The 25,846-nt window shown below is 36.9% G+C and overlaps 1 protein-coding gene across 1 annotated transcript in view; it reads right to left on the bottom strand.

The window, feature by feature from the left end:
* The window catches only part of wnt6b (wingless-type MMTV integration site family, member 6b), a 31,019-nt gene extending 5,377 nt beyond the window's left edge, over positions 1 to 25,642 (bottom strand). Inside the window, exons 1-2 of the mRNA XM_044132451.1 lie at positions 24,968 to 25,642; positions 9,733 to 9,953 (exon numbers count right to left, since the gene is read on the bottom strand). Coding sequence (XP_043988386.1) covers positions 9,733 to 9,953; positions 24,968 to 25,047 — 301 coding nt within the window. The 5' untranslated portion in view covers positions 25,048 to 25,642. The remainder of the gene's footprint in view (positions 1 to 9,732; positions 9,954 to 24,967) is intronic.
* Between the last annotated feature and the right edge of the window lie 204 nt (positions 25,643 to 25,846).

Below are 25,846 nucleotides of genomic sequence, written 5' to 3'. Positions count from 1 at the left end.
TAGATAAATGGATCTTAATCATTTAGAATCCAATTAATTTTTTTTATTTCAGTATTTCCATTCTATGTGCATATATTCATTACACCTAAAGCCATATATTAAATTTTTTTATTCTGCACATTCGCAAATGCAAAATTTATCAGGAATCAGAATATTATATAAGACCAATAAAAGCATTTTTATCACAAAATTGTTCTTTCTGGCAATGTTGTGACCAATAAATCAGAGTCAGATTTATTTGCCAGGTTTATGCACATAGAAAAGGAATTTGACTGTGGTTTCACTTTGCTCTGGCTGACAACAACTGAACAGTTTTTCATTAAACAGTCCTTTACACTTCCCACAAGAAGAAGATCAGCGCCAAAGTGTATTTAAGCACACTAGGGGAAAGTACACTGCAGGGAATAAAGTGACATAGGAAAAGCTGTAAGCAACAGGGATAACCACAGCCTAGAGAGGACTGTGAACCAAAACCTATCCAAGAGTCTAGTAGAGGTTAACAAGGCGTGGGCTGCAGCTGGAGTCAGTACTTCAACACCTGCAACACAAAGATGTATCCAAGATATGGGCAACAACTGTTGCATTCATTGATTTGCACAGTTTTTTTTTTTATAATAAAAGTACAGCTTGGACATCAAGGTCTCGTGATGGAAATTTTAACGCACTTCCTTCTGCTGGCAAGCTTGATTGAAATCACCTTCCAGCACTGCTAATGTACCAAGACTTGCTTTATTATCTGTGATAAGCCACCTCACGTTTCCCCATAAAGAAGCTAACACCTAAGCATATCCACAGGCTGATCCATGCCATGCTGCATTTATGCAGTATTTGACGCAAATGGAGACCCAACCAATTTTAAGTAAATACCTCTCTAATTTGTCTAAATTTAAGTCAGTTTTTATATACTAAACCTATCCATTATTTCTCTTTCTGTTAAAATAAACTAAGTTTCAATGGCAGTCTAATTTATTTGACTTGATTTTTTTTCTGGGGTTAAGGGGGGGTTTAACAAAAATAAAGACTTAAATGGTTTTTACAACATTTATTAATTCATTATACATTATAAGAAAAAATTATATAATTTTATTAACTTTTAATCTAACAAATCAAGAGCATTCCTTCTAATACAGTCATACATGGAACATGATAAAAGTACTTTCCCTTATATCCTTGTTCATAGCCACAGTCTCTAGCATCAATGGACTTGTGGCACTATGAGGACAGTTGTTTCCTTCTAATACACATATATTCACACACTAGTACTTTTAGGAACACCACAACTGGTGGTTTATTTTGAGTGCAGAGCTTAACACTCCCTGCTGAAAGAATGTTCAACTACAACTGCAAATTGATTGTGTGTCTGCCTCAGTGGCTTTAGCATCATCTCCCTACCTCAGCTCAACACGTCATTAGCCAGGGTTATTGAAGCTATTCTTATTCTCTTGACAACAAAATACCAGCCATATTTATCTTGCTATACAGGAAGGTTCCACAGTCTCTCTGCAGTTCATTTACAGACAGTTTTACTCATGATGGTAGGATTTTTCATGACCTGTTTCACAGTACAGTTTCACATAAAAATAGAATGCTATTAAAATTATGACAATAATAACAATAACAGCCAATCCAAATAAAGCAAGCAAGTGTTTCCCAATAATACTAAATGAAGTCCATCTGAGATGTTTGAATAATATGTTGTGAGCTGATTGTATTTTGTTATCATCATAAATATACAGGGTTTTTTCCAGAAAATTTGCTAAGCACGGTGGAGGAGGCAATATAGTCCACCAGTCACCAACTTTGCGGAAATTTGAAAAAAAAAAAAAAAAAGAAAGAAATGATTGGGTAATTATGTGCTTTGGAAGACATAAGGAGACAGTGTCTTGAGGAAGGCAAGCACAGAATAAATACAAGTAAAATAAGAAATATTAATAATTTCCACTCTGGTTAAATACTAATTCACTAATCAACGAATACTTAAACGAGCTATATAATGCTGGTCTCACTGAAAAGTAAAATAAACAATCTGAAATGTTACCTAAAATGGACAATATTTGTCGGCTTAACTAGGTATTCTAATTCCAAGTAGTTATTGTGTTGTGCCTTTTTTATGTTTTACTTAATCCTACTGTTTTGTAATAATGTCTGCTGCTTGGTGAAGTATTTTGATTTGCTCATTGTGATTGGTTGTTATGTATCTAAGCAAATGCAGTAATTGGAAGGAAAACCATGATACGTGGCTATGATTCTCAGCTTGAACACAGGAAATTAATAACGAGGTCATTTGCATAACCGTAGAACTTGACAACACGATGGGAAGGCCAATCAGTCACTTAATTCAAGATTTCAGAAACAAGGCAAAGAACCAGAAGAAGATCCAGGAATAACATTTTCAAGGCACCTTCGAGTCCTGGAGTTTGACAACCCTGGTTTAGAATAAATATTAGCTGAAAAAGAATTTCAGCTAATTAACATAAATATTGCCAAGAGACTCCACCATATAACAATAACTGCCTAGTGTGGAGACAAGTGAATGCCTTTTATGTGTTGGCGATGGAACAGACTAATCGAGCAGTCATCGCCGTCAACAATGCCAGCTTCATATGACACGATTCTGTGAATGGGATTCATTATGAATCACACACAGACACACACACAGAAAGAATTGGCGGCGAGCTATGAAACGTGCACACCCCCTGCATGGCTTGATATCAATAACAGCTGCAGACCATGATACCCTGAGATGTTTCCAGTGACGACAAATTTGTGTTTGTGAGCGCACGCATGTCATTTTGAAAATAGCTATTCTAAGTAAGGCATTTAACCTTTCCAACAGGTCAGCTGCTCCTCTGTTTATCTGGAATTTTTATCTTGCCTTTTATTCTTGTTTGGAGCTGGTTGCAAATTGTAAATCAATGTTTTGTTCCAGCGTAAATAGATAACATATGGCAGGTATATGACAAAATGTATAGGATTTTGTGTGAGTATTGTGTTTATCCCTTTGTTGCCATCAAACTAAACCCCACCTTGCTGCTGTACAGCAAAACAGGGCTGAGACTTTCAGGAGCTGCAAGATACTGAAATCAAGATATGTCATCTCACAAACATCCCAGTGGGTTTACCATCAGAACACAGCTCATTATTAGAACAATATGTTGATAGCAACCCAAGGAGTGTCCACACAGGAAAAAAGTCAGTCCAGATGTCCTTGAGGCACACTTTGGAAACATTTTAAATAGAAAACCGTCAATTGAATGTATGTTTTATTTAACACATGCAAATTGTCAGTCATTTTCACTAATAATTACTCAGGTTTCTTGTGGTTTGTTTTTATCACCTCACTAAAACAGAAAGGAGGGACAATACAAAGAACACACAGTAAGTAGACATAAAAACAAGCAATGAGTGGAAGGAGTGAAGAAATAAAGAAGCAAGTGGAAAATAGGCTATCAAAAATCTGATGATTTTAGGCACCCTGTTCCACGTTTTCCTTGCAGACATGAATTCCAAACAAATTCTCTGCCATGGTGGGTGTCTGGGCCTGTCTATGTCTGCTTCTAATTCCATGCAGTCCTTCTGCAGCATTTAGCACATATTCATCAAATCATGTTTCAACTTTTTAGGCAACAACTTTAGGATCATTAGGAGTGAAATAATGATCACTGAGAAGAAAAAAAGTGTATAAACAGCAGCAAGAATTATGATCAGCACTGACAAAGAAAGATATTCAAGATATGGAATTGACTAAAAACCTAAAGACTGCAAGATCTGGAGTTTTGTTCAAAGTCATTTCTGCTTTGCAATCTTTGCTACGTTTCTGTTTCTGAATTTCATTTTGGAATGTTTAGTGTCAGACATGGTGGTCAGTAGTAGAAGCAAACCCCCAGGGGCCTGTATTCTCACTGTTTCTCTTCACTCAATACACCCAAGACTCTCAGCACAAGGCAGAGTCTTGAATTCTGCAGAAGTGAGGAAGAACAGAGCTGTATTGTCCAACTTAACAAATTACTTTGTAGCATGGTTTGTGAACAATGATCTCAACATAAATATGAGCTGGATAAAAGAAAATAATGATCAGAATATTATCTAAGGAGAAGTGGAGCAGCTGGATAACAGATATGTAGCGATCCACATGGCCTGGAAATACAATCCTTATGTTGTCGACCAGTAAAGAAAGAGGAGATTCTAGTTGTTAAGAAGGTTTAGGTCATTGCACATTTTCAGTAAGTCCCATTTGAGAGAGAGCAGATTTCTTTGATACCTTTTTGGTGCAACAATATCAAAGCCACATTTAAAAAAAAAGTTCTGTAAAATAATGGGAATGATACACACAGAGAGAAATGGGATGAAAGAATAACCTTCTTCTATGTCCTATAATGATCACATGGTCACTGTACAAAAAACTGAGTGATGGATGGAGTTTCTTCAACAGTGGATTCTTCAGCTCCACTGCAATAGTAACAAACAAGGGTCCTTCTACACATAATACATTTTGATGAAGGAGAGTTAAAAAAAAAAGTGCTAGCCTAACAGAGCAACATGTAAGAATATCTCACATGTTGTACATTAATAGATTATATAGGAATATCAAAATAAAAAAGGCTGTGCAGTCATGTTTAGATTCAGATTTTTATTGGTTGAAGGAATGGATAAACAAACAAGGCAGCTCATTATTCCACTGCCTTAGTTTAGTTCACAGTAGTTTGAAATTTGTGGCTGTAATGTGACAAAATGGAGAAATACTTTTGGATGGCAGAGTATTTTTACTTTATGAAATAAAATTGTCATCACACTATATTGTACAAAAATTGTAAAAAATAATTCCACAGTTTACATTTACATCCTCTCTCTATGACTGGCCTAGAGCTCCAAATATATTCTTATCTTTGCCTTTTTCAGTAGAACAAACAAATGCAAATCATTATTTCCATTTTACGTGTGCAAATTCTGTATTCACTCAAAGAAAGATGTTTTTAAATGAGGACGAGGTCTTATGTTCTAGAAATCATATTTTCTAGCTTTAGATCCGCTTGCAAGTTCAATGCATCTTGTGTGCTGAACTTCCTCTCTGTTTGACTTTGTCCTTCTCAGACTATAATCAGTGCTCTATATGAGAGCTGATATCTGATTTTGCTCAGGATATCACCTCTGACACATTATGGCAATGGTTAAAACTTAAATCCTAGTGGTCACAGTTTGCATCACTGGTTATTTTTCCAGACTGCAAAACAACCAAGCACAGCAGAATTAACTCTCAAAAGTCAAGTGGTGTATACTTCTTTGATAATTATCTTAACATCTACTGATTATAGATGTGAACTCCTTGACATGATTATATCTGTGCAACCACTGTACAGTCCCGGGAAAGTTTTTTATTTATTTTGCAACAGACACTCACACAGTCTATCGTGATGTTCAAAGAAGAACCACAGCATCCCTTATGTGATTACCAGCATCATTTTATGCTGGCTCATTCACGCCACAAGTCAAGTCTACTTCAGGGTGTTTATCTTATCAGCCGAGATCAAAGAAAAGACAAAAAAAGGATTTTTTTTCTGAAAGGGTCATGTCCAGAAAAAATAAATTCTTGATTCAGATACAAAATGAGGTCTTGTGTCTACCTGTTCACTCATTCCTCTACACATTTTCTGCAATACAGGTGGGAAACTGTTGTAAGCAATGTTGTGAAATCACCTAAAACCCTTATTATGTACGCATACACAACTCCAGACCTCACACGTTTCAACCCTGTACACTTAACTCCTCCCTGCCAACTTTTACGCAAGTTAAAAAGTAAACATTTGCATCTTGGCACATGAATGTGGAATGGCTCGTCTTAATTCCACTGCAGTTGGTAATGTGATCCATCCATTATCAGCGTGATGATCACAAACATCACAAGGAATGAAATGTACACAGATAGTCATGCTGGTTGCACAATTATCACTTCATTATCACTCCGATCTCATCACTCCATGAGCAATATATGGTTGTTTCAGTCTTATAAATATGCTGTAACATAAAAGTCACATTACTTGATAACGGGTAATAAAAAAACATGTTTCTGGAGATGGTTACCTAATAAACACTCAGACACAACAACTAATGCAGTTTATGTTTATGCGAAGTTTGGTTTCCAATTGAATAGAGTTACATTTTTATCACACCATCACACAAAAAGGTTTTGTTTTCCCAAACATCTTTTGCAAGGCAGAGCAAAAATACAAACTTTAGCTTTTATAGGCAATTTTTATATGCAAGTCCATAAAGCAACAAAACACAATTCTTTTTAAAATTTAGAATATTTTAACATAGAAGTCCATTTTGGTCTTGGCCCCTCTTGGACCAGCCATTCAACTTCCAGAATCAACAAATTTGGATTTATACTAAATAAAAACACCAAAATTATTAACTTTTTCTATAAAGCTACTGATTTTCCAGGCATTTACACAAAACTGGCTTTAAAGAAGTATCGGACCGGGACTAGGTGTTAGCAAATACTGACACAGACTGATTTAAAAAAAAAAACAACAACTCCTAATCAGGACATTGTTAACCGCACCCATATGTGAAAACAACATAATGACTTCAGCTTTCTCTGTCTAAAGCTAAACTACAGGATTTCCTAATCTTTCTTAGGAGATGCATTATATAGAAGCTACACAATAAAACAGCTATTTAAAATGGAAAAGCATTTAGGGTGCAAAACTCCCGAAATTAAATTTTGACGAATTATGGATCTATCTTAGGACAAAACAACTCAGAGTGTGGTATTTTTGTCAAAAAGAATCAAGTGGTTGACATATTTCAACACCTCATGGATACAAAAAATACACAAAAATCTAAAACATGTGATGGATTCAGTCACAACATAGCCAGCAGAAGTGTCATACCAGCATATTGGAACAAAATCTCTAAAAAGATGTCAATGAGGTTAAGTAAACCACTTAGAAAGAATAAATACAGAGGCGTTTTTATTTTGACATTTATTGGTCCCAGCTTATGACAAACAGCCATCAATGGCAAATCCAGGTAATTGATGACATAAACTTCAAAACAGAAGAGTACTTTGGCTTCCTTTATAGACAGGCAGGAATTTATGATTAATTGTCTTCAACTGGTAGATTCTTGCCCTCTTTCCCTTTCTTGTCTTCATTCTCTTTCTCAGTGTATCTTTGAATCTATCACTCCTCCAGTCTTTCTTTTTCAGAAATACTAACAATAATGTTGCTGCAGTAGACATAGTAGACGGAGAAACAATAATTTAAACCAGATAAATTAACTTTATTTTTTATATTTAGTTTTTTTGTTTGTTTTTTACCAGAAAGGTACTGAACATGTTTACTTTCTATTCAGAAAAAAAGCATTTATTTTCTTGTTAAGTAACAACTTAAAGGTTTCCAAAAGAACAGATTATAAGATTTTGACAGCTGACAGTTATGGTTTTGACTGGTTTAATATAGCATGTGAAATTAATTAGAAAAAAGCCACCTTTGTAACATCAATGAAAGATAAGAACAAAATGGGTTTTGTGACATGTTTGGCACATTTTTGGCAGTCTAAATTAATATTAAATGTCATGTTTGCTAACTCAACACAACGATCACAAGGTCGTCTGTAATCTCAGTTAAACATGAGACAAGGAGCTCTCGAAGAATCCAATCACACAACAGAAAAACCAACGCAGTAATTGCAAAGGACCCAGGGGTGACCCAGCGTCAGTTATATTAGAGACTTCAAAGAGCTGGAGGACGATGTTAAGAGATCCTAAAGGAGATGATAGGAAAAAGCAATCTTAGGTAATCTTTTCAAGCGTGCCCAATCTGATGAAGAGGAGATTCAGTCAAGTGTGAATATGTCTGGTCAGAAATACAACAGCTGCCCTTGTCTGTTGGAGTACTGTCAGAAAAGGACCTGACCTCAAGTGGATGGAAACTGAAATCTCAGGGTACTGGTGAATAAAAGCCAAAGGAAAAAATAACTAAAATTGTGTTGACGTTATGCATTTTCACTGTCTGGTAGATTTCTGGCCTAAATTAAACTGCTTAATGCAATATATTTAAAGTTGTATTGGTCAAACAGGGATCTCCTGTTTGACATCACTCTCTCTTCTCATTACAGCTTATGCTCATATCAGACTGGCTTAGAACGTTACTACATTGTAAAAAAAACCCGAAACCTCCCAGAATTTTCAGGTTCTCTGCAGTGTCACTGTGGTACAAGTGCTTTTATCTTTTATAGACTAGGAGGAGGCCTTGAAGACTCTGACAACAAATATCAACTCCATGGAGGTAATCATAGATTGTTTAGGAATTGGTATTGTGATTCATATGCCCTTACAGAGAGATTGTTAGTCGTGTATTGAATTATTTTTATTGCTAGGTTTCTGTTGTAGATTGAGAATGCGGTCAGGGATGGAAAGACTGGGATGTCTTGCACAAGTAAATGATTACCAATCATTAAAAGGCCATAACTACGCTAATCAGTTTTACTTAAACCTACAATTATACTTGATTTATTCTCAGCAGACTGATAATTATTTTCAGAAGCCGGCATTTCTTCTGTGGTGGGCTGTCATAGCTAAAGCACAAGTGGAGTAAGGATTTTCTTCCTGCATGGCGCTAACTTACAGGTGAAAAAGACACACTTGCAGGCCAGTGATCCCTTGAAAATTTCATTCTTCAGTCCCGATTGTTTCGATTCCAAATATGTTGCTTGATGGGAAATAATCCACTTATCGGAGGAATAATTCAGTTTCCCTTTGGGTGCAGAAAAGCAATCTTAAGCCAAATATTAAACTTTGTCTGATTAAAAGTGCAATCCCAAATAGTTCAACAATTAGTCATGTCTGGAAATGCCTGAAAATTGAAATCACATGTGCGATTGTTGTAACAGGCACAAAAGGAGGAATGTATCAAAACTGATAACCAGTTCCTTTAGGAAAGTATATAGCTCACTAAACTTCAACAAACCACTTTACTGCAGCTGCTGCAATATAATCAATCATACAGCAAAACTGTCCAGAATAAGGTGGACTCAGAAACCTCCCATGTATACATAGGAAAATTCTGCACATTGTGACAACCTCAAGGATTCCTTCAAATGGGAACATACTACTTGTGATAGCAGCTTTATGTAAGAATTGGAAAGTGACATACTGCTGCATCATAATTGCCATCACTCTGAAATTAGGTTTCCTGCAACATACAAACTGTCACTGAGGCTGTAAAGACCGCAGGACTGTCTTCATCTGGTGTGAACGGGAGCTTTGCCAAAAGCAAATGACAAGAAATTAAGTCCTCTAGTTCAAAGCAGTTTGTAACCTGGTCACCAGTCCAAAATTTTTTAGAAACATGTTTTCCTGATTTTCTTTGTACTTCCCACCTTCTTACCCAGTTACATTTTTCAGAAGTGCGATACGTAACGTTCAACAATTTTTATCTTCCTGGGACGAAGACAAAAGATTTGCAAGGGACATCTAAATACATATTCCATATTTTGTTTACCATAAGATCAATAGAAATGTAGTGGAAGGTGCCCAAAATGTTTTCAAACAGCAGTGGTTTTGCCTCAAGTGTAAAATAAAATCACTTCTTTATAAAAATGCAAGCAAAATCAATGGACTGCTAATTGGTGTAAACATTTCACAGATACTGTTGAACACATCTAACAAAACGAAACCCAAAACTGTCTTCATCATGTAATCAAATGAGACACTCCCTTTTCACTCACCTTGCTGTAGTACTTTGCCAAAGTATTTGTTGTGGCTTGTGCAATTCCACCTGCGGTACCTGAACTGGTACTGGCATTCTCTGACACCCAGCCTCGCTCCTTTGGCCACCTCGCTGACGATTTCTGGTTGAGTCTGGCACAACTCAGCCTGCTTCCCTGCCAGGCGCTTCGCTTTCCTGCATATGCTGTTGGGGTCCATGACCAAAGGGCTTCCCACTGCCCTGCAAAAGTTGAAACCATGTTAGAAAAAAACGTGGATCTCTGAGCAAGATATACAACAACATTCTCATAGTTCTTTTAAATAGGAATCAATCAGTAGCCACCACAAACCAACACTAATTAAGTTTTCTTTTTTTGCTCCAGAGCCTGTCAGCTCCATGCGGCACATCTCGGCTGTGGCTACAATGGACCTCTTGAATGAGAACGTGGGAGACAACAGCACACAGTTTCCCAGAAGCATCTCTGCTTTGATATCAGATAATATTTTTGCTGTCTGATTGCATGTGGAAGAACTGTGTGGTCCCCAGAAAGTTGCAAGTCACATAGTTGGACACCTCTCAACAGAAGGGCCATATTAATGCTGCTTAAGTGGATTCTGGTAAACCAGAAGGCAGGCATTTTAGATTTCCAGACGATAGAGAGTTTTCAGTCGTTGTTCTGGAAGTTATGAGCTCTACCACATAAACCACACATATCCTCTAACTCACTCCCCTTTTAAAACGTTCATAGCTCAGGTCTTCTCAATCAAAAGTATACATACTTTATCACGGATATGAAAAGAAAAAAATCTTGTGAAGCAAAAATAAATAGAGTTGAGAGTAGAGTAAATATTTGAAATGTTAACACATATATAGATTCATCATTGTATAAATACCACTCCAGACCTCCTAGAAAGCTATGACAGATGAGTGTATATAATATAGATAAATAGTTTATCCTAACTCTTAATGGGGAAAAGAGGCTTAGATTAAGTATTTCAAAATACTGCCAGGATCTGGGGCATCATTTTTGGCATAACAAAAATTAGAATCCTGACTGTCTTAGTGCATGTAAAACAACTTTTCTCACAGCATCTCAATTTACTTCATTTCACACAATTTTAATCATTTCACCTGAGTAAGCGTCATCAAAACCTTCATCACTAGAAACAGGCAGGGAAAGAAAAAGTGAGGGCAAAAGAAATAGCTCTACCTCACAGTTTTCATTCAGCCTTGTCCTTGTTAATCGCACCTCCTGATATCATTCATCTGCCTTGAGAGTTTGTTTTAAGAAGCAGAGCAAACACTCTCGCCGGTCCTCTCCCCTGGCGGTCTCATGCTTGGCGAGACATGTGTACACGCAGACACACACATGCACACAGTTGCACATTTCCAACAAATAATACGACAAGCTGACATGTCAGGGGGATGACAGAATAAAAACACCTTCCGTAGAAAAGCTTGGGCTAGCCTTGTTTTCATACAGTCAAGTTGAGAAAAAAGCAGGGATGGAGATCAGCTAATCAAATACACTCCCTTGCTGGAATATTCTTACCCCTTGAGATTGTTCACATCTTGTCACATAATAATATTAGCCCTGTGAATTTTATTTGAATGTTATATAATAGAACAATACAAAGTTGCACCTTATTGGACGTTGGAAGGAAAGTTATCAATATCCTCAACGCACAATGGAAAAAATGGTGGTGGCAGCGTTGTGCTATTTTTTACAGATGGAGCTAAATATAGGGCAATCCATTAAGAAAAACCCACAAGAAGCTGCATAATACAACAGAGTGAGTAGGACGTTCACCTTCAAGCCCCAATTAAACAGCCAGAGCTACAATGGAATGGTGTAAAACAAAACATATTCATCTACTACAATGACTCAAACCTCTATCAAATCGGGATTCTATGAATAGCTTGAAAATGAACGCTCATGTGCACTCGTATCCAATTTGTTTGAACCTCAGCTCTTTCGCACAAAGGATGCACAATAATTCAGTCTATCATTGCACAAAGGTGAAACAAACAAAATCCCAATGGACCTGCAGCTTTACTAACAGCTTTACTAACAGAAAAAGTTAGTAAAGCTGCAATATAGCAGTTGCAGTGAACAGTTTGTTCACTGTACTGTAAGGTTTTTATTTATAAAACTTAGTTACCACTTTCTTTGCTCTATCAATCTATTATTCTATCTATCCATCCATCCATTATCTAAACAAGCTTTGATTTGTAAAAGAAAAAGAAAAAGAAGGGAATTCGTTTGCAGGACACTGCACAGTAAAAACACTGTGATGGATAAAGTAAAAATTACTAATAGCAGATGTTCCTGATTGATTGTTCCTGGCAATCAATTTATGTCAGTGATGATAAAAAAGTAGCTGATTCCAGAGTGCTGATTCCCTTAATCCAAACATGTCCTGTGAAACATGGATTTTAGAGTAAAAATAATCAGCTAAACACATATTGTCTACACAGACAAGCTGCACACACCAGGAACACCCACCATTTCAATCCTCCTGGGTTTATTGAGTGTGTTGACAATATTTCTATTCCAACACAACAATAGCGTTATCCTCATACAGGCAATTTAGTCACACAGACAGTCAGTGGGTGTTAATTAGTAGGTAGACCCAGAATATTTAGCAACACACACTCCCTCTATAACTACTTATTACTTAACAACTGTCCTGATTGTGTGTGCGTGTGGGTGTGCGTGCGCTTGTGTGTGTGTGTGAAAGAGAGAGAAAGAAATAATAAAAAACAAACTCAGAGAAAGGTAAAATTAATGTCAAGTGATTTTCCAGTAAAGTGTTTTATTTGCCTTGTTTCTTTTAAGCTTGTGTTTATTTACTGGAGCAATGATTAAAGGCCAACTGTAGAACATCAACATTTTACAATGGGAGGTGCATAGCTGTGAAAATAATAAAATTGCTGTATAGTTTTCTATTTTCATTCCTCAAACAGCTCTGCTCTAAAACTGGAGTGACATGTGATTTCTCACTGTAAGTTCCTTTCACACTTCACCTCACATCAAAAAGTGTTTTTCACATTTCATAACACATCATGTGATCAGGTAAAGTTAAATGCTAAACTAATCCTCATGGCTATCTTTAGTTTAAAATATGTGATGAATTTAACAAAGAGTAAGTCCAGCATGTGGGAAACTCAGGATAATCCAAACAACCAAGGTGCCACTTTCTTCTAAATAGAAACCAGACAAAACAAGCAATCCAAATGACAGTTTAGGTTTTGCCAAAACACTGTACTTACTGTTTTTGGTGGGTTGTTGCTCAAAGAGCAGTTTGTTCAGTTAGCAATACATTTAAACCCATCAGAACTCAAGAGTTCAAAATGGAAACTGCAGATGATGAGATGATGTTTTAATATATAGCAAAAAATGAAATGTCTTGTCATGATATTTTAGTAATTCTGATGAGAAACATGATCAGGCATGTGACCATTGATAAAAGTGTTCAAACTTTATATTACCTTAAATAATATTTATATAGGCTGCATGGTGGTGCAGTTGGTCATCCTGTTGCCTTGCAGCAGAAGGTCTAGGTTCAAATCTTTCTGCAAGGAACTTGCATGTTCTCCCTGTATGTTCTCTTTGGATATTCTGACCTCCACAGTCCAACAACATGACTATTAGGTCTCCATATTGCCCTTAGGTGTGTTCATGCATGGTTTTTAGTCCTGTGATGTACCGGTGACCTGTCCAGGGTGTCTGTCTGCTCGATAACCCCCCAAGAAAGGGACCAGTTCCCCCACTACCCTAGGAAGACAAGCGGGTAAAGACAATGGATGGATCAGATGTCAGTTCAAGCTGTCATCTATGAGATGCAACATCTGTTCAAAACAGTAACTTACCTTTAACTTCAGAAAATAAATATCTCAAGTAAACAAACTGAATATTGTTTTGCCATGCAAAATGTGCATTTATGACTATTGGAAATAACAACCCACAATTATTGCAAACATTCATTTGCAATAATATTAATGTGGTCACTGTGATGATAATGACATACCACAGTCTTATTCTGTAAACTAAACTTTCCGTCTCAGAATCTTTTTTTAAGCATGAAACGATATTGTCACATATACAAAGGTGATCATGTAGTTAGTCAAACAGAATAATGACAGCAGGTCCATTCAAAGCGAGGCAGCAAAAAATGAAAATGGCACATTTGGACGTGAATGTGGAATTAACAGTTTATGCATGTTTGAGTTCAGATTTTCCAATAACCACAGTGGGACAGACTGAGAGCGGATGTAGCTCTGGGGCCATAAAATTCCCCCGTCTGTATTAGGACAAAGGTTTCTGCCACATTTCCGCTGGATACTGGGTGTGCATACCACACACATTGGACTTTCTTAGAAGTTTGGGTGCATGATGAGAGTTGAAGAGCTGGATTGCTGTGATGAACTCAGGTGGAAAAGTACACCACTGGAAAAAAAGACCAAAAAGAGGGTGATTGGATAGGATGATGGGATCAACTTCCTGTAAATTCTCCAGGCTTTTGTGCCCTTGTTTGGAGAGAAAAACATTCAAGTGTTCCACCTTAAAAGGTATAGTGTGGAGGTACAGTATTTAAGGCTGCAACAAGCAGATATTGTGATTGAAAAGAAGAGCAGATTAAGAAATTCATCTAAAATCCCAGTAAGCAAAAAAAAAAAAAAAAATATATATATATATATATATATATATATATATATATATATATATATATATATATATATATATATATACATATAAGTCACTACTTTAGCTACTGAATTGTTCTGTGGCTGTTTTCAAATGTAAAAATGAGCAAACTGTTGAGTTCAGTCGACCAGAGGAATATATTCATTTTCTGCTTGACAGTAATCTGATCTTCTCGCATACTCTCTCTGTCATTTGGGATACAACTACTGAGCAGATAATCAAAGGAGGATGTTCTGTGGTTGATAATATCATTGGTTTGAGGAAACAGTGTCTCGCATGAACAGTTTTTTGTGAAGATAAAGACTCAGTAGAGGAACTCCATAGCAGTAAGAGATAAAACATGTTGGAGAATCAAACAGACTCAAATCACTGATAGCATTTTGCAGTTATCTAGAACATGTTCACAGACCGTCCATTCAAGATCTAAAGCTCGCATTGCCTACATCACACTAAGGTGCTTTGCATTGGGCTGTAATTATTTGCATGCCATGGAAGATATCTTAAATTAATTAACATATCATGTTTAATTGTAGCATTGACTGACCAGGACAACATCAATAGGTTTATCCTTTCAATAATGATTTGTAAAATTGGAAAGGTAAATGAGGTTTTAAATGCAGATACAGATTAAGAAATGGATACCCTATTAATAATTTTCAGGCTCCAGTTAGGGGTCACAAAGAGATTAAACCATGGCATTAGCATTATCTTGGGTTTCATTAAAGATATCAGGGCACTGTAGTCATTGAGCTGTACTGTATGAGGTCCTTCTTTTTTCATGCACAAATGAGTGAGTTTCAGCCCTCCTTAATCCCTCAGATATGCCGGAGATGAAGATAGTCATGACAAATGTGTGTCTTAACCACCAGAATGAACAGAGGAGATGGTCAGAGGAAAACAAAGAGCCTTAAGATGGAAAATGAACTTCATGTTTATGTACAAATATATATATATATATAAGAAAATCATGGTGCAGTGCATCAAATACTATGCAATTCTAACATAATAAGAGAATATTACTAAGTTGCTACTGACAGACAACAGCTGGTGTAAATTTTGGAAATTTACATAGCTTTCAAGCCTATCTCAAAAGGTACATTAAATCTTGTGTTGCATTGTATAATCCATAATACCATCTTCATAGCTTTGGCATGATAATAAAAAAAACCTCAGCTTGGTAGTGAAATATGGAAGAATGTGGTCTTGTATAAAAAATACAAACAATATTCATAAAAAATGTCTGGAAAAAGCTTCCCATATTGAAATAGTAATATTCATTATGGAGACGTCTTAATTCAATCCAAGTTGTTCCTAACCTGCCTCAAACCCCCCAAAAATTGAAACACATTTTTATTCTATTTCAAAATAAGGATTTGAAGATAAAATAAAGATTTGAAACATTTCTAAGACTTCGTCATGTTTTAAATAATTTCTGTTCAGTGTATAATTATTCAGCTGAGTTTGTTTTATTTTTGTGTTTAAATTTTTTTTAGCTGTTTCAAATCTGATGGCAACTTCAACCTCAGTAGCAATCTGCTGTTTCTACTTTTTCACTCTATCAACAATGACTTTACCTGTGGATCAGTCAAATGCTGCCACAAAATAAAATGAGCTCCATTAATCCTTTTTGAATAAGGTGATGAGAAAGCCTACACCTAAAAACCTAGTCTTATTTAAATATCTGAATAATATATGCAGTTATTTGATAATATGAAGCAACAGATATGGATTGCATGAAAGTCTCTTTCTGGCTAATTGTTATTTTCACTTAAAGTGAAAGTATCCCCTGGAATTTTGGAATACATTTTGTGTCTTCACAAATCATTTGCAGTTCTCCAGCCTAAAACAAAGTCCCTATCAGACATGTTTTACTGTATAGTTAAAGATAAGCAGGGATGAGAATAATGAAATTGGTTGTAGAAAACAAAGTCTCAACATTTACAGTTTTTAAAGCCCCCACAGAGAATAACAATTTAGTGTAACATGCAGGAGAGCAGCAAGACAAAGGCAATTTCTCATGAGAAAAACATTTGTTCTGCTTTAACAACAGTGGCACACCCACTGCATGAGCTGCCAAAAGACACATCAAACTTGGAGTATGGATATTTTCAGATAAACACAAGAGGTTAAAAAGTTGCACAGATGAGCTCAAAACTACTGAAAGATTACAGAAGGAAAGACTGTAAAGCGACATGAAAGGTGATGCTTTTTGTAACACGTTTGATAGAGGAGTAGCCTTCAACTACTCATAAAACCACAGCAACACCGAAATAAATGTAGCCTATAGCAACTGGATGGGGGACACAACACTATCATTTTCCAATTAACAAGCACATGTAACATCACCACTTGCCTATGGGCAAGCTGTGATATGCCTCGGCCTGAAAAGTAAGGTGCTACCTCCTTATTCAGTTGTCAGGGATGCCAGACAGTACTCAAACTGACAAGCATCTCTGAGTAATTGTTAGCTTTCTTACTACAAAATGTCTAGAAAGACAAACTTCATGCTAATGGTCAAACCTTTCTTTCCAGAAAGAAGATGACTAAAAATCTTGGTATTTATTGAGTGATCCAGGTTAAACTAAAATATTTCTTTAGGTCATCATTAACTAACAATCTGAGCTGAGCTGAGGGGTATAATTTGGCAAAAATGCATACTTAGAGGGACTAAGTTTGCATTTTTGCCAAATTATATCCCTTTTTTCTGTCTATTTATTTTCATTTCATCCCAATTCATTACATTTGAAGCTGAACTATGTAGTTAATCATTATATCTCATTTTATTCCTCTTATTGTTTTAACTAGTTCTGAAGATTATGACACTTTCTGAATTCAGAATTTTATTTTACACCTTGTTGTTGGTGGCTTGGATTCCTATTTGAGGGGTTATGAACAATGAGCCAAAATGAAATTAACTAGAAGATATTATTTACTCACATTAGCACGCCTACTTACAGTTTACTTTGAGGAGATTATATAAAAAAATGGTTTTGTTTTGTAGCTGCATAAGTACAAAGTGAATAACAAGGCAAATGTATGAAATGAAAAATGAACAAAATAATTGAATGATTTCAAAGCAAAAGCTTTGAGAACAGTTTATACTAAATACTGTACTAAAAAAGCATAGAAGATTATCTCATGTTATACCATTTAACTTCTCATTTTTTTTGTTCTGTCACAGTCAGTGGGAGTAGTTGTCTTGTAATCCAAAAGTAGAGTTTAATTCCATCTTCCATCTGTTATATGTTGATGTTCAGCTGATCAAGGCACTTAATTGCTATTGGCCTGCTGATCTGGGTATTGTTGAGGGAATGGCAATCTTTATAGTTATTTCTTGTTCTTCACCATGAAATGCCAAAAGCCTTAAAAAAGTGGTTCTCTACCTTAACTTAGCAAAAACTTAGCAGCACCAATTTATTGACGCTAAAGTTCAAATTTGAAGAAAAAAAAGGGTGCTAAGGAGGTTTTAGCACCAAAATAGGTTCAGTAGAAAATACTTTAGGACTAAGCATTTTATAAATTGTCTTTTGTCGCAGGTGTGTTGGAACAGCTGGAGCACAAGCTAACGGATAATCTTTGTAGGTGGTTAATGGGGCCTGACTATCTGCTGACATGGTTTCAACATTGTGGAACTGTGCTTCTAATTCAGATGGTCTTCTTTCCAAAACTGCAAACTTTTTATTCCATGTACCACCATCGCTAAATCAGGATAAACAAAACATATGACGCACCAAGCATGTAAAAACAAGAAGGCTTAGATACACGCTAAAGTCTGCAGGTCCAAGCTGGACAGATAAAAGAGGAAAAATTTTGAGGCACTGAAATATCTAATGAAGTTTTGAGGAAATAAAATAGTATTACAAAGTGTTAAGCATATACCAGTTTGCATTGAAGGTAGATTTTGTTAGCAAGAATAATTTAAAATTTGTTAGCCAGAGTAAATAAGCAAGTGGAACTAAGACCAGAATCTCAAATTACCTAATTTAACCAAAATTGCAAGATTAAGCCACTGAAACCAATGTTTGAGGGCTAAACTTCAACTTTTCAATTATAAGTGATGGCAAAAAAAAAAGAAAAATCTTTAAAGCATGGTCCAAAAATGCAGACCCATGCCATCTAACAAGAACACAAACAGACACACACACACACAATTTACCGTCAGTATTTGGTATACCCACTGCCAAACCCGCATCGTCATTTATTCTTTATCTCTACTCATCTCACTGGTCCTGATTACACATTTAGCTTTTCAGAGAAGCACTGAAGTGGACAAGATAAGATCTGCTACAATGAAGCCCTCTTCAAGCGAGGATGGGGGTTCTGACTGTACAGTCTGTAACTGTACCTCAATGAGTTTGTATGTGCAAGCATGCTCCCATAACTACATGACTGAATGAGTGCATACTAAACACATTAACTGAGATCTACTGCTTGGAAATGCAAACTCAAACAAACGCACAAAACAAACAAACAAAGAATTTTACAAAGGACAAAGTTTAAAAAGCCTATTTCATTTCTTCAAAACTTGTTTCTGTGTTCAGATTTGTATCGAATAAGATCTGTATTCATGACCATGACCGAATTTAAATATATGATAAAGAATGAAAGACAAAAGTGAACATAATGAAGTTAAAATACAACCAGACTGATGCTGCAGTCAAACTCTCTTGTTCATTTGGCTCATACACAAAGAAAAACACAATCACCACTGAAGCTACTTGTCAAATCAAACATTCGTAAAATCATTATTGATTTAACATCAGCTGGGTCATCTGCAGATGTTCTAACAGAGGACACATGAAAAGTAAAAAAAAAAAGCACTTTCCTGCCTGATAAACTTTATGCTCACAAACAACAGTTTCACTGTCTTGGGTGCCTGCTCTCTGCTCTCTGCTTTAGTTATCTGTAGTAACCATGGCATGAATTACATTGTGTCCATTTTCCTTGAGGTTATGGGTTTTACTTTTCCTTAAACTCCTTATAATGTTCACTCACATTTCTGCATTATGACAAATTGAGGAAATGTGCCCTCAATTTGACCTCTTATTGGGAACCTTTTTCTCTTCCCAATAAGTGGTTGTACATCCACTTGACAAGTTCCCATTGAAAGACGAAAATTATTTCTTTAAAAATATTTTTCATTTTCGATAATCATGATTTTATATATATCCTTTAAACAAGCACACACACACACACATGCATTGTGTATGAGCACCTGTGTCATTGTGGCATGTTCCTGGCAATCTGACCACCAATGCAGACCCATCACAGACATGCAAATAACACAGTTGGCCCTGCTAAGCACTGGAGTCAAAACTAGTATAGGAGAGCAAAGACATTCCTCACTCATCTGAGCTGTGCTCTCTGCTCTCAGGCCAAATGATTAGAGAGCTTTAATCAGGAGAGGCTCTGAAAGGACAGCTATCTCCAAGCATTTCATATCTCTCACTCTGCGTCTCTCGTTCCAGTTCTCTCTTTTCCCTCAGCGACAGCCTATCCGTGTGATAGGCATTTTCCCTCAGAAGACATACAGAGATAGAGACATTGAAGGGGAATGAGCATGAGACAGAGAAGAAGCGATGTATGATGGTATGTCCAGCTTCTTTCAACAGAGCCAATCATTGTCCTGGCAGACCGGCAAGCGACCCACAGGTGTGGTTTAACCCCGGGCTGCATCACAGTCAGTCACTGTGTGTGCGCATCTGTATGTGTGTGTGTGTGTGTATCTGAATGTGTCGGTGAGTGTGTGAGAGAGCCAGCGAACAAGAGGGTGAGTGAAAGAAGATGACAATTTATGTCAGTGAGGATAAAAGAAAAGTAGCTGATTCCAGAGTGCTGATTCCCTTAATCCACTTCTGCTTTATTTCAAATAAATCTCTAGAATGCATGGCCAATTGAACATTGACATGAACTCTTAAGAAGTTGAATACATTGTGACAGACAATATGCCCATTAGTCTTCCTTTTGTAAATTTCCAATAAACTGTGGGACATGACAGAATGTTGCAAGGTGTACCCTGAATGAAAGACATGATTTGAAAACTTAATAAAAGGGTGTTTAGTGGTCTGATTCACTTGTATTTTCAGAATCTGGAAATGTCTTATTACCATTCCCTTAAGGTATTTCATGGGGACCTATGTGGCAATGTGAGGTACCTAAGTTGCTTTTAGGGGTCATCTGTTCCTTTTAAATCAAACCAAATACTGTGTCTTTATTATCAGCACAAATATGAGCTTGTGCCCCATGTCTCTGATAATATTTGTGGTGTTCATGGGCAGGATCTCAAGACAAACTCCCAGTGAGGAGAGTGTCTGGTTGGGGAACCAAAGGGCCTCTAATAAGATACAAGATACCAGTAGCTGAAATGAGCTTCCACTGTAGTGTGGCTGTCCTCAACCTTAGAAATAGGGTAAAGGAATGTTGCGGGGCATAGCGGGTATAGTGGGCACCTCATACGCACAGGCTATAGACGTTGTCGCTGTTTGACTCCAGCATCTCTTCCCTCCTTCTCTCTACCTCACTTCCTGTCTACCTCCTGTCAGAAAATGGAAAAAAGGCCACTAGCACCAGCCAAAAACAGATTTTAAAACAAGACACAGTGTACAGACCCTGGGCCTTGAAGGTAGATTTAGGTGGTCCTCACATCTAAAGGAGTTTTTGTTCTAGTTCAGTCATTTGACCAGGATGTCTCTAGGACGCCCCCTACCTTTGGGAGATTGTTGAGCATGTCCCTCCTTAAGGAGACTTTGTGTCCTAGTGTCCATCCTCCAAGAAGAAATCAAAAAACGAATGGATGGTTTGCTAAGATGTTTAAAACATATAACATATTAAAAAAGGTTCTAAAATATTCTAAATTATTCACATGAACAGTGAATTAGGAAAATTTACATGGGATGGGATAAACACTGAGACAATTACATACCTCTTTTAATCAAAGATTCTACACTGTATTTTAAAAGTTATTTGTTTTCACATCCTATTTGTATATTCCGTCACTTGGCAAGGATAAGATTTTTGTTCCTAAAAATCTTTTAATACTTTGTGAAGAGGGCATTTATTTTATCAAAGGAAACATAAGAGAGGCTCCCTTTGGCAATGGACTGTACAGACTAAAATACTTCTGCTGACAAGATGTTATTTTACACGAAATGACTCACTGAATCGCTTTTGATTCCTTAAACGCCCACGTGCGATGGTTTCTGAAAAAACCACATGAACATGCTGGCTACGCCAGAATTTATCAGGCTTTAAATTGTGAAAGATAGCCTCAGGAAACATAGGACATCAAGCTCTAACTCCACTGAAAGGTTTACTGATGCTAGAAAAAACTTCAGTCATACTTTCAACAGCTTGGCAGTAAAATTATGCTATTCTATTACAATGCAGGTCTAAAAGTAAACTGAACTTAAATAAATATAAACTAGCCCGATTTCAGAATTGATGATATTGGGCATCACTTGTAATGCAACAGAAAGTGTGGGAATGGCCACAGTTTTCTCCAGCTCTATGGTGCACAGAGTATCAAACTCTCCCCCTCCACCACCTGTTGCTGCACTCTGCCTTGGAGCAGGCTGAAAGAAGGGTCCTATGTTTCTTCTTTGCTCACAATAAAATGAAAAATGATGTACATTTGTATGTTTGTAAGTTTTTAAGATTTTGAAAAAGATTAAGACAGTCATTGTGCATAAAATAAAGCAGTCTGGCATCACTGTCCACACATGAAAAGGAGCTGATTTTGAAATGTAGTTGGCAAGTCATGAGCTGCATCACTGTAAAGCAAAGGACTGCAGGCTTTACCTGAGCAGAAAGGCTGACTAATAAACCAACTAACACCAGCCTGTTAGCACAAATCCTTAAAAACCACTATTAAGTTAAGTGATTTTTATTCTATATCTGTAACATATTTATATGACATGTTACAAATATCTTAGTGTTAAATAAAGTAATGCTTTACTTTTATATTATTTTTTTATAAATACTGCAATACAATAATGCATTCTCGGGATACTTATTTTATTAAAATAATCCTAGTACATGCCAATTGAAGCTGGTTCTCATTTAAGTGTGTGACTGTTTTAGTTCTAGATGCCAACTAAGATGATGTAGTTAGTTCTCCTAAAAGCAACCTACTCAGTAGAAAATATGATTTTTAAATAAAACTTAAAGTTTTTATTTTTTCTCCCCATCCAGTATGATTTTCACAGTAATGTTCTGCATTTCTGAGGGAGAGGTTGTTTTTGTCTCCTGCACATTTTTTTAGAATTGCCGGGGGGCAGAACTTGTCAGCCATTAGGCTCGTCTGAAATCTAATGTTTTCAAAATCTCAAGCAAGATGTTTTTACTGCATTACTCAAAGCAATAACCTTTTAGTACCTAAGTCTTAGTGCAATGTTTAATGAGAACCAAACAGAACTCTTTTTGATACCAAAGGTTAAACTGAAACAAGCAAAAAGATAAAGTTGTAAGTTGTAGCTAATAAAGCGCTGATTAGCTCCCTCTAAAATATTTCCTTACCAGGTAAATAAAACAAAGCAGGTTTTGCAATATTCAAGAGGCTCATGTATAATACTGCACCCTTGTGGGCAAATATTGTTGTTAGGTGTATTCCAGGCTCCAAACATTCAAACTTTTTCATTAGGGCGCAGTTTTAATATTTTATTCAATGATACCTCTGATCTTGAGCTGCAGGCTCTGATCTTGAACTCCTCTTCATTTTCACTTACCTACATTCTCTCTATCATCTTAAGTACAAGAAATTAAATTTCTAAGTTGAGCAGTCAACAAGCAAATGCACTTACAGAGCCCCCATGACACTACATCCCACACTGACCTTGACTGAGCTATGAATGAACAGTGGGAGGATTCAATAGAACAAAACCGCAAAGCTTCACTATCAAACACTGCAAAAGTTTTGTCTGCATGTCTGCAGGAGCTATGACTTGCAGACATGCAGGGAAACATCTTTTTGTCCCCCAAAAGCACCACACATACAAAAAAACTAACATTATTAGAAAACATGTTATCGGTAGATGTGCTGGGCTTTATGCCCGTCTGTCTGATCGACTGTCACCCATCCTGCTGAGCTGAGCCTGCATGGATTGTTTTATGATGACATATCCACTGTGCCTAGAGGGCCACCTGACATTCCTTAACCTGAACTCCCGTCACAGACACACACATCATCAACGACACCTCAACCAAACTCACAGCTCTCTCTCACTGCAGGCAGCACAGAGCACACATAACTTTTTACCTCCCTGTTTTGTTCCTTTTACACTCTATCATATGGGATGCACCAATCAATTAACCAATTGGAGTTTAACCTCTAGAACCCGACGGACCCACCGGTGGGTCCAGCTGCCATGTGACCTCGGCTCGCTTAGGGTGTAAGAGGTTAACAAAAATCAGATGAAGGATGGACAAACTGGGTAATCTGCAAAACTACTACCTCTACCAAACAATCTTCTACCCAATTGTTTCTCTTGTATGTGTTGCAATCCTGACATATACAAAATAGAAATAGTACATTCAGCCAGTCAGACCAGGATGAAATTGGTCATGGTCATTTTTCTTTAGTCAAAAAATAAAATAAAATATTATTCATCAGTTTACATATAATGCATATTCTGAAGTAAATAAAATACATTGAACAACATTGTTGAAAATTGTATTGAAAATATGATATCAATGTTCAGATAATAAATAGACTAATTAATGCAATAATATCCCAGAGCTTATAAACATTTTCCTCAGAGGCTCTAATTCATATTCAAAACATTATTATCTTATCCCTCCTTCCTAATTATTTAAATACATCAAAATCAAGAAATGCATTTGGTCAGTAAATGCATCAACCAGCACAATTAAATTTAATTCCCTTTATTAATTTCTAAATAGGGCTAATCTTCCAAATTTACACCACATTTAAATGACTGGCAGTAGTTTTCTGCCTTTCTTTCGTTGGGATTAATTAATTGAGAAATAGTATTTGCAGGTAAAATCATATCCAACAGCTCAGACTTTAAAGAGACTCACATATCGGTAGGAGTTGGCCAGGAAAATAATGATCAGTTCAATATTTACCTGCCACGAAAGTCTTGTGTCAATTATTCAGTTATTATTAATAAGGCTATCAGTAATTAAATTATCATTTATCAGATGGAAAATAAACATAATTTCCAGAAAAAAAAACAAAAAAAAAACATGGATTCTAAAGAACTTCCACAAAAATCCATAACATCCTTCTACTTCACTGTGGTGAAATGTTAAATGTAAACGTGTAACTAAAATATAATCAAGATAGATGATAGATAGATAGATAGATAGATAGATAGATAGATAGATAGATAGATAGATAGATAGATAGATAGATAGATAGATAGATAGATAGATAGATAGATAGATAGATAGATAGATAGATAGATAGATAGATAGATAGATAGATAGATAGATAGATAGATAGATAGATAGAAGCAATACTGAAAGTAAATAAATACATTCTCAGACTGAAATGAAACAGGGACAGGACACCCACGTGTTAACTTACCACCACAGTCCGATGATGTTGACCGGACAGAGCAAAATAAAGAACAGGGCCAGCTGGATCCGTGAGAGACGAGCCGTCATGTTGATCGCTGCAATTCCACACGGAGATTTTTTTTTTCTCCCCCTTCAACAAACTTCAATGTAACGACCTCAGCCAACACCGAGTGGGATTGTTTCTTAAAATCATAGGAGGTCCAATTGTTTTTTTCTCTGACGGCGCGGATCAGTCAACGCTCTCTGGGAAGTGTCCGCCAAGGAGTGCGCAAAAGTCCACCTCCTCTTCAGTCGGGCGCATCTTAATGCGCAACAAAGTCGGTCAAGTGGCTAGAGAAGTGATGTCCGCTCTCAAAGGTGTGGTTAACCTCTTCATTATCGCCGTGCTGTGTCTGTCGCCGCGCACTTACATGGTTTCAAGGTGGTCTAATGAGGAATACACTCAAGAGTTACTGCGCCAGGAAAATATCCAACATTAAGCTGCAGAATCTCGCTTCTCTTTCGGGGGTTCTGTCACAGTTAAACTGTTGTGCAGGCAGGAGAAGTAAAGAAGCGCAGATGAAGGTATGAAAATGCCCCAGCGCAGTCAGATGCGGAGCGCTCTCACCGCGCTCTGAGCTGACGCGCTGATGAAGAAGTTGGTGAATAATTGGCGGCGCCCACCGGCTGCAGGTAGAGGCGACTCTCCTCCCGCTCAGCCTGTCAGCGTGTTTTCTTTGGATGAACACATGCTGGAAAAATGAGTCTCCTTCCACCTTGGTGTGACGTCGCTCCGGGCGAGGCGAAATCCTCGCTGTAACTCAGACACGGAGAGAGAGGTGGGGGGGAAAACTACAATTAGTTTCAAGAGAACCCAGGCTGAGATCAGAGAGGGTAAACTCAATAA

This window comes from Gambusia affinis, linkage group LG11, assembly GCF_019740435.1.
Source record: "Gambusia affinis linkage group LG11, SWU_Gaff_1.0, whole genome shotgun sequence".
NCBI lineage: Eukaryota > Metazoa > Chordata > Actinopteri > Cyprinodontiformes > Poeciliidae > Gambusia > Gambusia affinis.
The sequence above is the reverse complement of the archived record's forward strand: the minus strand, read 5'-3'. Positions and strand labels throughout refer to the sequence as shown.